At 38.8% G+C, this 14,430-nt stretch overlaps 1 protein-coding gene across 4 annotated transcripts in view; it reads left to right on the plus strand.

Annotated features, from left to right (window-relative positions):
* Positions 1-14,430, plus strand: part of ADARB2 (adenosine deaminase RNA specific B2 (inactive)) — a 475,071-nt gene that overhangs the window by 142,757 nt on the left and 317,884 nt on the right. For all 4 annotated transcript variants that reach the window (XR_004588522.3, XR_004588523.3, XM_034402119.3 and 1 more), the window contains exon 2: positions 9,744-9,878. Coding sequence is in view for 2 of the 4 variants with exons in the window: in XM_034402119.3 (XP_034258010.1) it covers positions 9,744-9,878 (135 nt within the window). In the remaining 2 variants the exon portion in view is untranslated. The remainder of the gene's footprint in view (positions 1-9,743; positions 9,879-14,430) is intronic.

Raw genomic sequence — 14,430 nt, forward strand, 5'->3', positions numbered from 1 at the left:
ATTTTAGAACTCATTAAAATGTAAATGGTAGTGACAGAAAAATAATTCAATTTACCCTTTTATGGGGATTATATATATATATATTAATAGAAACTTGGTGTTTGCTTCAGCAGGGGAAAAAGATAACCTAAACCCAGCTGATAATCCATTGCAAATGAATCGAATACATATGATAAATTCAGATCAAAAACCATGAAAGACAGTACCTGCCATGAAACATAAATGTATTTATTTATTTATAGGTAAAATCATCATTAGCTCAGCTCAAAAGGCAGCCTGCCAAACCAGCAGCATTCTTACTATAAATTGAAATACATTCCTTTGCACTCATCACATAGAGATACATTTTACTAACCATGTATATATATTTTTATAATGTTTGAGACTTCCATCCATGCCCATCATGATTCATAAAAGCAACACGATACAGAAGGATTACCGAATGAAGGCATATATATGTATCTCAGGCAGGGGTGAAATCCAGCAGGTTCTAACAGGTTCTGGAGAACTGGTAGTGGAAATTTTGAGTAATTCGGAGAACCAGCAAATACCAACTCTGGCTGGCCACAGAGCGGGATGGGAATGGAGATTTTGCAATATCTTTCCCACTGGAGTGGGGTGGGAATGGAGATTTTGGAATATCTTTTCCCTGCCACACCCACTAAGCCACGCCCACAGAACCGGTAGGGAAAAAAATTGGATTTCACCCCTGATCCCAGGATAATATTGCAGGATCCAATGTGGGTTGTTCAGCGGGATCAGAGATTTAGTCTTCTGAACTTTTGGACTCGTGCTGGAGCACATCCTCATGGATTTGAGCCCATTCTCAGAAGGATTTATATTTAATGTCATTATCAGTGATTCAGGATATGCTCATTTTTACTTAGAAAATAGATACAGGTAACCCTCCGCTTATGACCGTAAGTGACCCCAAAACTTCTGTTGCTAAGTTAGACATTTGTTAAGTGAGTTTTGCCCCATTATGACTTTTCTTGCCAGAGTTGTTAAGTGAATCATTTGCAGGTGTTAAGTTAGTCACACAATTGTTAAGTGAACCTGGCTTCCCCATTGACTTTGCTTGTCAGAGGGTCGCAAAAGGGGATCACATGACCCAGACACACTGCAACCATCATAAATATGAGCTCGTTGCCAAGTGAATTTTGAACACGTGACCATGGGGATGCTGCAGTGACCATAAGTGTGAAAAATGATCATAAGCCACTTTTTTTCAGTGTAAGTTCGAACAGTGACTAAATGAACTGTGGTAAACTGAGAACTATCTACACCAATATTCGTTTCCATTACTTTAATTAAAATCAGACCTGTCCCACCAAACTATTTGCGATAATGAAAACGAAGATTAAACAACTACTCCATTTTTCGGTAGTGGTGATACAGTGTCTTAGACTTTTTCTACCAATTCACTTTGGCTGCTTGAGTTCAACAGATTTAGCAGATTAACAGAGTTGGAAGGGATCTTGTAAGTCATCTAGTCCAACACCTCACCCAAACAAGTTACCCTACACCAGGGGTGTCAAACTCAAGGCCCAGAGGCTGGATCTGGCCCGCAAGGTGCTTAGATTTGGCCCACAGGGCCACCCTGGAAATTGCAAAGGACCAGCATGTGGTGCCTCTGGCAGTGAAAATGGAGCTCAAGAGGGTTGCGCAAAGCCCTCCTGAGCTCCGTTTTCTCTGGAAGAGGGTTGCAGGAGGCCATCCCAGCCAAAACAGAGCTTACGTGGGCTCTGTTTGTGGGCCGTGTGTGGCCCTCCCCGAGCTCTGTTTTCTCTGGCAGAGGGTTGCAGGAGGCCATTCCAGCTGAAAATGGAGTCTCCGGAAAAGGGCGGCATATAAATCGAACTAACAATAAATAAATAAATAAATAAATAAATAAATAAATAAATAAATAAATAAATAAATAAATAAATAAATAAATAAACAAACAAACAAACAAACAAACAAACAAACAAACAAACAAACAAATGCTGGCCATGCCCAACCTGGTCAAACGCAACCCTGATGCAATCCTCAATGAAATCGAGTTTGACACCCCTGCCCTACACCGTTTCTGACAAACGGCAGTCCAATCTCTTCTTGAAGGCCTTCAGTGATGAAGCTCCCACAACTTCTGAAGGCAAGTTGATTGGTTGTTCTCATTGTCAGAAAATTCAAAGAGTTCAAAGCAAGACATCTTACAACTAAGAAAAAAAATATGAAAATGAGCAAGTAGTTTGAATACTTCCTATATGATACAAAGCTAAAATATTTGGATACTTTTACTGGGAAGAAAGGGACACTTAAATGAATCAAGACAGAATTTTAATGGAGTGTACAATTTCTGATCAAATAGTCGAAAAAAGGTTGTTTGGTTACCTTTTATCATACCACAACTTTGAATGCACATTAGAAGCAATGTGAAGAAAGAAGCTTCTTCATATAAAGCATATTTTACTGGCCACATTTTGTGTTATGGTGTGTGTTAATGGCTGTCTGCTTTATAGTGCAATTGATATCAGCATTCAATGAATAGAGGACAAATATATCTGAATATGAGCCATTGTGGAGCACGAATGAATAAACTGTTATTTATGGATATTGCTAGTAAGTTTCAATGAGTATTTTTCCATTTATTCTTAGAATCAGGAAGTCTAGTTAGGACCCATATTTTGATCCAGCAGATCTAGGAAAATACTGGGAACTTTTGGAAAAAGCATCTTGATAGCAAAATATGAGTGATACAGACTACAAAAGCCACAATTTTCCTTGCCCTAAGGTACTCATCTCCTATTAAATTTATCTTCCCATCCCATCCATCACATAAATGAAATGCAGAACTGCCCCGTATTTCTTTAAGAGGCTATTAGCCTGCTAAAGAAAGTATTTGAGACTTGATTAGATTAAATAAGTAGACACGGACTTTACATTACAATGTAGTCTGTATTTAATTTATAGCTCAAATGTCAGAAAATCTGATGAACCATAATCATACTTCAGCATCATCAGCTTCAATATATTTCTTGTGTGCTTTTATTTTCAGAAAGTCATAAATCCTTGAGCATGCGTACGTACAAACACAGACACCAAGTCCATAAAGACAGCTGCTAGCATGTTATATTCCTAGGTCTTTTTTGTATCTGTATCATGGAATTTTATGTCATCCATATTCAAAAGCATTTCTGAGAACTTGCACATATAATTAGAGCACAGGTAGTCATCTCCAGGCGTGAACTTGGCTGTGAAGAGCATTTGTGTTCTTCTTCAAGGATTCCACTAACACAACTGCAATCAAAGCAAAAGGTGATACAGTCCAGAGGTGGGTTCTACTTACCTTTACTACCACTTTGTAATGGGATTGCGCGTGTGCGCGAGGGAAGCAAGCTTCTGCGCATGCACAGATTGCTGATGATGACATCCAGGGTGGTGGGCGGGGCCTCCACTGGTTTTTCTTGTGAACCAGTCCGAACCGGGGGCAACCCACCATTGATACAGTCCTATGAACTGCTGTGGCCATACGACGTGAAGTGATATTCATATGAAATATGGAAATACAGAGTTGGAAAGGCCTTCTAGTCCAACCTTCTGCTCAAGCAGGAGACCCTACACCAGTGATGGCTAACCTTTTTGCCATCGTGTGCCAAAAGGGGGGGGGAGTGTGGAGGGATCGCCCACACCCATAATTCAATGCACCCTGCGCTCCCCCCACATTTGGCACACAATGGCACGGTGGGCCCATTTTTTGCCCTCCCCAGGCTCCAGAGGCTTTCTTGGAGCCTGGGGAGGGCAAAAACGGCCTTCCCCACCCCCCAGGCCCTCCAGAGGCCAGAAACAGCCCATTTCCTGATTTCTAGTGGGCCCAGAAGGCCCGAAAATCAGCTGGCTGGCACGCGCATGCGCGCTGGAATGGAGCTAGGGCAACACTCGCATGCCCACAGATATGGGCCCACTAGCCACCTGTGGCACACATGCCATAGGTTCACCCTACTCCATTTCAGACAAATGTACAAATTGTGCAGTAGTGGCCACAGTGTCAAATCCTCTATTCAGCCATGGAGCTCCCTGGAACTTTTTGTTAGTCCTTCTTTCTTTCTTTTTCAACTTCCCTACCTTGCTTTAAAGATAGAAGAAGGGATGAGAACCATATATGTTGCCTTTTCCTTTCTAAAGATATGTGAGCAATGCCATGTTAGAAATAAAAATGGTTCGTCTCTTCTTATGTGGCATCTATCCTTTATTCTTTTTAAAATTATATATATTAAAATTTTATGGTATTTTAAAGTTTGGAGGCCAGATTAATAGGGAATGTGTTTTAATATTTTTTAATATACTCATTTAATTTCCATTGCAGCCCAAATGTTTGCCATTACGGATCACCTGCAGAGGTGAATGATCAACCCAGCCTTTACCTATCAAACTAACAAACAAGTGGTAATAGCAATCCATGTCTGTTCAGGTGTTGTTCCAACTTGTCAGTCTCCTAGAGCAGTGGTGTCAAACTCAATTTCATTGAGGGCCACATCAGGGTGGTATCTGACCTTGGGGAGGTTGGGGGGGAGGCATGGCCAGCTCAACATCACTCGTGTCAGGGACATCCATGGTGGCCAAGTGCTAAGGCAGGACTTCCTTCAGACCCTCCCTCACTCTCATTATAATCTTCCTTCTTTCCTTCCTTCCTTCCTTCCTTCCTTCCTTCCTTCCTTCCTTCCTTCCTTCCTTCCTTCCTTCCTTCTTCTCTTCTTTTTCCTTCCTTCTTCCTTCTCCTTTCTTCTTCCTTCCCCTTTCCTTATTTTCCCTTCCTTGTTATTTTCCCATTTTTCTTTTTTTTTCTTTGTCTTTCTTCTTTCTCTTTGTCCTTTCCTGTCCCTTCTTGTATGCTCAAATGCAAAAGGGGAAACATTTCTCCTTTTGTTTTGTTTTTAGTTTGTTTTGATAGCCCTCTGCCAGCAAAAACGGAGCCTGGGGGGGCCGCACAGGATCCCCCAGGCCCTGTTTGTAGTGGCAACAGCTTCCTGCAGCCCTCTGCCAGCGAAAACAGCCCTGTTTTCACTGGCAGAGGACTGCAGGAGGCGGTTGTGGCTGAAAACGGAGCCCAGGAGGGCCATGCGCAGCCCTCCCGGTCTCCATTTTCACTGGACCATGGGCTGGTCTTTTGCTGTTTCCAGGGCAGCCCTGTGGGCCAGATCTAAGCACCTTGTTGGCCGGATGTGGGCCTTGAGTTTGACACCCCTGTCCTAGAGAATTTTTTTTTTTTCATATTGGGGAAAGTGATGAATGAGTATGTGTGGTTTTATTTCTTCATTAGATTTATATCTTGCCTTTCATAATATAGCACTTTCTTCCCGTGTAAAATCCTTCAAGATAGGCTGTGTTGCGACAGAGTGACTGGTTTAGCATCCTCCAATGAGATTCCATAGATGAATCTCTCTGGTTCTATTCTCAAAATCTTCTCTACTCATTGACATATACACAACAGAATATGTCATGTAAAAACTTTCTGTTGAGCTAGGGCAACTTTTAAATGAGCCCATCAAAGATTTGATAAATGTCCTATTCATGCAATTCCAGGAGAAGCTGGCAAGTTTATGATGCCTTCTACTGGACCTCAGAAATCATGAGTTGTGAAGGCCCAGTTTTAATTTCCTAGAAACTTTCCAAGAAGGAAGCCCATGATGCTCCATTGCTAATTAGTATGCCTTCATCCATGACTGCTATAATGTCTTTTTTTCAGATATTCTTTTTTTTATCAATCCAGAGTCCTCATGCCATTTGGTTTCTGTTTTAGCACTGAAGTATGTATCATTTTATCTAGTAAGAGTGAAGTGATGAAGGGTTCTTCAAATCAATTGCTTCCTGGAATTTTTATATCAGTATAATGACAAAGCCAGTCCCTTAGAATTCATGGAACCTACAATTTCTCAGTTTAAAAGGTTTGTGTGCACTGTCAGTATAGTGCCCTTAATGGATGTAGGGTTGAAATAAATGTACTCCAATAAGTGAAATCAGTCCTTTAATTCCCTTTAGTGTCAACCCTTCACTTTTTACTATCTCAAATCAAAGCTGCCACCTGCTTAGAGTCACACTTTCATTTAATTTAGTTATGGAGAGGATTGCCCCAACATCCTTTTTGAAACTCAGATTACTTGCAAGCTAATACTAAGTGAACAATTTTGCCTCTTGACAAGGAAGAGAACTAGTTAGAAACCTCAAGAATTGGAAGAACAGGGAATAAATATAGATTGGTGGCCTTGCTTGCAATTAAAATCACAATATATAAAAGATAAAGATAAATATGGAATTGAAATGCAGCCACAACAATTGGATAAAATATTGATTGGCTGGGATGAAAAATTAATTACCAAAATTTACAACTATCTACTAGAATTCGATAGAGCTGAAGACATAGTAAAGGGTGCTATGATAGCTTGGGCAAAAAATGTTGGGCATGATATTGAATTAGAGGATTGGGAAACAATTTGGAATAGAAATTACAAATTAACCAGATCGTCAAAATATAAAGATAATCAATACAAAATGTTTTATCGTTGGTATTTGGCACCTTCTAGATTGGCAAAAATATATCCAAATTTAAACCCCAACTGTTGGAAATGTGGACAAAAGCAAGGTACCTTCTTTCATACATGGTGGTTATGCTCCGAAACAAAAATATTGGATGAAAATACATAGTTGGATGCAGGAAGTAACAGGCTCCCAGATAGAATACACACCGGAATTGTTTCTTTTAGGAATAATGAAAAGGAATTATGGGAAAAAAAACCAACATCTTACACATGACAACTGCGGCAAGATTGGCCTTTGTGCAATGTTGGAAAAGCACAAATGCACCCTCTGAAGACTTAATAATTAAAAAAGCATTGGATTGCGCTGAAATGGACAAATTGACGCTTGAATTGAAAGGATTGATGGACTCAGATTTTTACGAAAATGGTACAATTGGATCGAAAATAGAAAAATGGGGAAAAAACAGACAAAATAGAATGGTAGATTTAGTAAAAATGTACAGAGTATAGGTGAATTGTAGTGTGATGATATGTAAATGATCACAGTCATGCACAAGAAGTGAATAAGAAAAGTTTAATTTGTGAAAACTCAATAAAACAAATTTAAAAGTCTAGTAGGTGAAAGTCAGTCTTACTGTTTATTGGACTCATCATCTGAATATCTACAGCACAATTGTAGCAGGATTCTTCCACCCAGATAGTTAGATGCTAGTAGGATGGGTGAAAAATATATTGTATTCAGACTTTTATTAGTTTTCCTCTTAGCACTATTGGATAAACATCTTGGGACAAATTGAACCTTGTTACTATCTATGTTAAACAATTTCAGTGAGAATTTTATATGTGCCAAAATGGAAAGATATGTCAATTCCCACTATGGAAGAAATTGATGGAAAAAGGAATGGAACTGACGGAGATAACAAAATTAATTGTTTTAATTAAGAAAAAGAATGTATCTAGCCTTTTTTCTACTTAAAGACTGCTTGTAGACTTTGTGCTCAAAACAGAAAAAATGTAATTTTGACTGTTTTGATAATTAGATTAGCTTGTTGTTATAGAAATGGCTAGTACTTACTAATTGAATAAAAGTAAAAAGTTGAGAGAGAAAGTCCGTTTTGTCCTATACAACAGCAATTTTTTTTGAAGCCACTGCTTTTTTTCCTTTTCCTCAAATCACTTTCCCCTTGTCTTCTTTCCCTATTTCCCTATTTCCTATTCCTGTCTTTAATTTCATTTGTATTTTAAATTAAGATAATATTAAATAAAGTTTATGAAACTTAAGGAAAAAAGAAGACAGAAGGGTATCGACAAAGAATTAAGAACTTACACTCAGTTTTCTCTTCATCTAAGAGATTGCTGGTGTGAAGTTTCTTCTTTCTGCCTTTCCTCCTAGGCATACACACAGAAACGGAGGGAAGGAGGGAGGGAGAGAGAGAGAAGGGGGGAGAGAGGGAGTGGGATCCCAGAAGTAAACACACACACAAACACACACACACACACACACACACACAGTCAACCTCCCATAAACTTAAATTTTTGTTTTGTTCCACTTCAGAAAAATGAAGCTCCTAAATTTTATTGTGTTTTGAGCAATCTTTCTAGCACTCCATTGCCTGATATTTATTCATCTCCCCTACCACACACTACTATACATGATTATCTTGAATTGTTACTGTCTCTATAATCTTGCATACTTTTTCTTTGAAATATTTTTTTTAATCCCACCTATTGTTATTTTTCAGAATTCTGCCTACATAGCATCCCCTTTGCTTGAGTTTTCCCATCTCATGATCTTCTCCCAAAGTGCATTCAGGTTGTGCAAAACATGTAGCATTTGAAATATTTTAAACTCAATATGTAGTATCTTTAGAGCTCAGACCCTCATTTATCATTCAGGGTTGTTTCTGGACTGGTCAGAACAGCCGTTTCTGTAGAGGGCAGCGGGAATGGCATGTAGGACAAGAGGAAGAATCACTTTCAGATAAAAGGAGTACGAACCCAGACCAAGAAATTAACTTCAGAAAATATCTCAGACAAGCCCCTTTCTAGTTCACACAGAAATAAAGGAAGGGAAGAAGTACATTCAGACTTACACGATTTTGTACTATGGCTGTAACAGTACAGATAACAGCCTTGACTTATAACCATCTTCATAGTCACAAGAACAAAATCCAGACGCTTGACAATCAACATGTATTTACAATGGTTGCAGCTCCCCAGGATCATATGAATACCATCTGCAACCTTCCCAGCCATCTTCCAGCAAGCAAAGGATTCACTTAACAACCTCCTGATTCACTTAATAACTGCAATGTTTTGCTTAACAGCCTGGAAAAGGAATCATAAAATTAACTGCAGCTCACTTAGCAACCACCTTGCTTAACCATGGAAATTCTGGTCCCAATTGGAGTCAAAAGTCAAGGACTACTTGAAAAAAAGTAATTCTGATCTTCATGGCATTGTTTTCTTAGTCTGGTAGGACTGATGGTTTCAAATGTGAAATGGGGCCTCTCGTTATCTCTAATAGGCAAACCAGTTTTCTTTCTTTCATGATGCTAGTCTACATTAACATTTATTCTCTCATGAACTATTATCTGTGTCAGCCTCTGACACTGACTATATCAATTTGAACAATCTGTGCCCCTGTGAAAACTGAGGCAGAACTCTTCGAGCCACAGGCTGTTGATGTATTTGAGATAACATAACTTAGAAACAAAGTTATGATACAAAAAAATAAAATAAAATAAAGCTTGACAACAAGCTCTGGTGGCACAGTGGTTAAACTGCAGTATCACAGGCAAACTCTACCCACAGCCTGGAGTTTAATCCTGATGGGGCTCAAGTTTGACTCAGCCTTCCATCTTTCCAAGGTTGGTAAAATGAGGATCCAAATTTGTCAGGGACAATATGCAGAAAATGCTTCTTTGTTTTAAACCACCCAGAAAGTGCTATAAAGCACTGTGGGGCAGTATATGAACTTAAACTGCTATTGCTACAGCTATTTTCTGTAAGATTGGATGTCTATGGAGATTCTCAGTCATCTAGATTATAGTTGTCCAAAAGGTGCTTTTTCAAGAGGCACCTGGTTTTTCTTCGAATTGGTGCCTATAAAATCATTTATAAAATCATTTAAGTCCAGTTGCCTCTTGAAAAAGCACCTTTGTAAGATTGGATATTTATTATCTTACAGTAATAAGATATTTTGTTGTTATTGTTGTTGTTCAACAGCAGAGAATTCAGGATGGGTTCATACCCTGCTTCCAAGGATCTCACACCGATTGCAGGAACGTTGTAACACCCAGTTTGGCACATGGCTGGATGCCACAGATCACCGCCTCTCCACACAATCAGAAACACCACATGGTAAGCCTTTGGAATGACCCTTCTGTTATGTGGAAAATGGACTCACTTCTTGGTTGTGATTTATTGGTGGTTAACATAAAAAATAGGGCTCTCTTTTAGAAAGAAAGAAATACAAATATTTTCATATCCCAATAGTTATAAAATTACAGCAATATAATCTTCATATGAAGGACGTGGTTGCTCAGTGGCTAAGATGCTGAGCTTGTCAATCAGAAGATAGGCAATTCAGCGGTTCGAATCCCTAGTGCCGCGTAACTGAGTGAGCTCCTGTTATTTGTCCCAGCTTCTGCCAGCCTAGCAGTTCAAAAGCACATAAAAAATGCAAATAGAAAAGTAGGGACCACTTTGGTGGGAAGTAACAGTGCTCTGTGAGCCTTCAGCGTTTAGTCATGCCGGCCACATGACCACGGAGATGTCTTCCGACAGCGCTGGCTCTTTGGCTTTGAAACGGAGATGAGCACCACCCCATGGAGTCGGGAATGACTAGCATGCATGTGCCGGGCAAACTTTACCTTTACCTTAAACTTCATATGAAAATGAGTCAAATTATGGAGCGTATATATAATTATCTTTGGACTGCTTTCTCTTTTTTAGTCAGGTTTTTTTGAAGTTTCTTAAAACAACAGAAGAATCAGTGCAAATTTTCTCAACAAAAAGTGTTGCTAGATTATTATTTCTACCTGCAATTGAAGGTAAGATACCTTGTAGAAGAGGAAAATGTCTGGGGCACTTCTACATTGTAAATCTTGTACAGTAGTATCTCGGTACTCATCATTAATTGGTTCCAGGAGGCACAATGAGTACCAAAAATAATAAGCACCAAACAAATGTTTCCTCTAAGGAATAATGTAGTGAATCACAAGACAGACAATAGGAACAGATTCTAGCTTATGCACTCAGTACCAAACAAACAATAAGTACCGGGACAACATTTTCACATCAGAATGTGTTGAGTACCAAATTTGATGAGTTTCAAAGCAGTTGAGTACCAGGTGATAGGAAAAAGTGAATGGTCTTCAAAATTTAATATCGAAAGAAAATTTTTAAATTGAACCTGCTGTGTAGTGGAAGCTTACTGAGTGGAGAAACAAGCCTGACAAAGAAACTACAATGGATAGGAGTGAGGAAATGGTAGAAAATAAAGGCAGTTTGTAAGATAGACATATAGGCAAAAATTAGTTGGGTTTTCAAAGTGGAAAAAGGAAGAATATAAGCTGTAAAAACAGCTGTGAGAGGAAATGGCTAGCTAGGGAAAGATAACTGAATGAGATAACAGGAAAGGCAAACTGAACTGAAAAACAGGAACCTATTGTTCTAAAGAGCCATAAAATATCCCCAGAACTCAAAACTGAGCATGCCTAATAGCTGATTAATATTAACTGATACACCTTGCATAAATTATCTCCTAATTTTAATGTGCATGTGATGTATGATTTAGTATTAGCAGGAAATATGTAAGAGGTGTTGGAAAGAGTGTAATCTCACTGTAAATCATGAGATTGCTGTATTTTGGCAAAATGGAATCATCTCTGGAGTTTTTTCTCTTCAGTCTTCAAAGGTAGAAGTAGTGTTGTAAATGCATAAAGAATGTATGCTGTAAAGTCTAGTAAAGACTCTTGAACAGTGTTTCTTAACCTTGACAACTTTAAGATGTGTGGACTTCAATTCCCAGAATTCCCCAGCCAGCATTCTGGGAGTTGAAGTCCACATATAAAAATAGTCAAGGTTGAAAAACACTGTCTACCAAAATGTATCTTTCATACTAACTGGGATAGGCAACTTTTGATGGCCAGAAACCATAGGACATTTTGTGGGGAATGAGATGCTTCAGTGGAGACAGAATCATGCCAAGCATGTGAAACTGGGTCATTGATATAGTTAGACTAAGATTATTCCTGAATTTTTGGAGAGAGAATCTGCTTTTTTGATAAGGTGAAGTTTATTTTAGAGATTATCCTATACTTTTTATTAATCTCCCACTTCAGAACTTTGGAAGGGGTGGGATTCCACTGATGTATTATTTATTTTATTTTATTTATTTATTTGTCAAGAACATATTAGGTAATAAATATAAGTATAAGCATGAATTGAATACATAAAATAGATACAAATAGAGGAAACGTTAGGACAGGGATGGTAGGCATGCTGGTGCTCTTATGCACGCCCCTTACAGACCTCTTAGGAATGGGGTGAGGACTGCAGCTTGACAGAAATGGACATGTTTCCTTCAAAAGTAATCTTTGGCTTCTTTAGTGCTTTAAAAAAGATGAGGCAGGGGATGGGAGAAATCTTTTTATTTCTCAATAAAAAGGACTCAAAGGAGCCGGTCTTTTGGCGATACTGGTTTAGATGGAAAATCTGATCTGTTAGAAAGCAGCTTTTCACATATGGCCTCCAGTAGATTTGAATCGGCCATTGCTTAAGAAAGTTCCTAGACAAACCATGAACTGTGAAATTGTAAGTTCTAAATCTCATCACGTAAGAAGTTATTTTCTACAATATGAACCTCTTCGGAAAAGAAATTGGGAAGGACAATCAGGCCCCAAAGATCTTATTGCTACTTCTAGAGGATTAGATATTCCCTTTTTTCTCTCTCTTATTATGTGGTCTGGCTGCGAGACTTTGGCATAATGAGCTTTCTCCTGCATCAGGTTTGCCAAATTCATTCTGTATTTTTGATATATGAGGATGGAAAACATTAAGGAAATTATACACATAAGCACGGTGTTTGGCATGGGCTGTTTCTTTCCCCACAATTGATTTGCTGCGGTGTCTTGTAATTTATTCATACAAGGAAACAATGATGGATAGTGTAAATTATTCTTCTTTTTCCCTTTTGACTTAAATAATAATTGCCAATATCTCAGAACTGTATGGAAACATATAAGGGGGGATAGACAGTATACATAGAGGGTTGCAAATGTTTGCTGATAGCATTTTTCTTCCTCCTTTTTCAAGGGAGGGCAGTTCAGAAAGGGGGGGGAGTTCAGAACCAGCTCAAACTCCTTGGTTAAGGGTTCCAGAAAACGTTTGCTCTTTGCAAAATATGTAGATTCACATCTTTCTTGAGCCTGTTTTTCTTTGAAGCTTTCTCCCAATGTTGGGAACTAAAGATAGGGAAAGAAGGAAATAAAACAACAGGAAGACTTCCAAAAATTCAGCCTGAATCAAAATGCATTCAGCCCTGATACATCATCTCAACTCATCTTTGGGATTGATGTTCCCTACCAAGGTATTCCTTGAGTGAAGAGAACGGAAGTCTTTGTTTTGGAACCAGAAACCCATTACTAAGTGACTCAGGCATAAGGTACAATGTCACATGACTGGTCCAATTTATGGCAGTCGCAGTCATTAACTGAATTCTGCGGGGTTGCAGCAAACACCCAGACAGGTGGTCATTATTTGGATCTCCTGCCAACTTCTTCATTGACTTTGCTTGGCAGAACACTATGACACTGTAATTTTGATCTGGTTGCCAAGCACCTTATTGTGATCATGAGACCATTGTGGGTGAAGGGGTTTCTTCAACAGCTGCACCTATTGTAAATCCTCCTCATTCAGCACCATTGTAATGGTTACTGAATGAGTGGACATTAAGCATGGAATACTTTTGTTTTGGATTTCTTTAGCAGGTTCTTCTCAGATGTTTGGGATATTTCTGCCACTGGGTGATAGTTTAGTGATGTGTAATTGGTGAAGGAGACCTTCACCTCCATAGCATTGTAAAACCAGGACAAAGAAAGCAAACAAAGGTAATAGGAGAAGGAGTTGAGCATGAAATGTCTTATTTATTTATTTATTTATTTATTATTAAATTTATATGCCGCCCCTCTCCAGAGACTCAGGGCGGGTCAATGTGAGTATTCCATTCCTCAGTGGGAAACATAGTACAGGTTTTTTTTTTAAATTCCTTCTTTTCCTGTTGGAAACTACTGGTTTCATGAGTAGTTGATTTCCTATTTACCTCTGTCTAAAATTCCACTTTGCTACAGAGGACTGAAAGACCCTCCTCCTAGACTGGGGTTCTTGCTGGATAAGAAATCCTTGCTTAAAACTTGCTGCTTGGTCCAAAGTCTCCTAGGATGTAAGCTGTAATTCAGAACAAGAGAATGCAGACAAAATAACAAACCTATCTTGAATTCTTCCTTGCAATTATTCATTCCTTTTGTACTGGTTTATATTATTTCTGGGTACATTTCTCTGTATCCACAGCCAGCAGACAATTGTGGGAATCATGAGAATGGAAAATCATATATTAGAATTATCTTGGGAATGTTTTCATGGGAAAAAACTTTCTCTGGTACCGAGATATCAAGAAAACACGCAGAAAATTTGTCTCTCTACGGAAGGCGTTCCTCGACTGAGGTCCACAATAAAAAATGCTTTTTTAGAAATTATCATCTACCTTATCTCAGATGGTAGCACATGGATAGGTGGGTACCCAGGGAATGAGTTGATCCTTCAAAGATAATCTTCTTTATGGTTATTCCTTCATTCACACACTTATGGACACAGGCATAAATATTTAGAGTGAACTGCATTTTGTAATGGG

Source organism: Pantherophis guttatus, chromosome 4, assembly GCF_059756535.1.
Source record: "Pantherophis guttatus breed Tessera chromosome 4, ASM5975653v1, whole genome shotgun sequence".
Lineage (NCBI taxonomy): Eukaryota > Metazoa > Chordata > Lepidosauria > Squamata > Colubridae > Pantherophis > Pantherophis guttatus.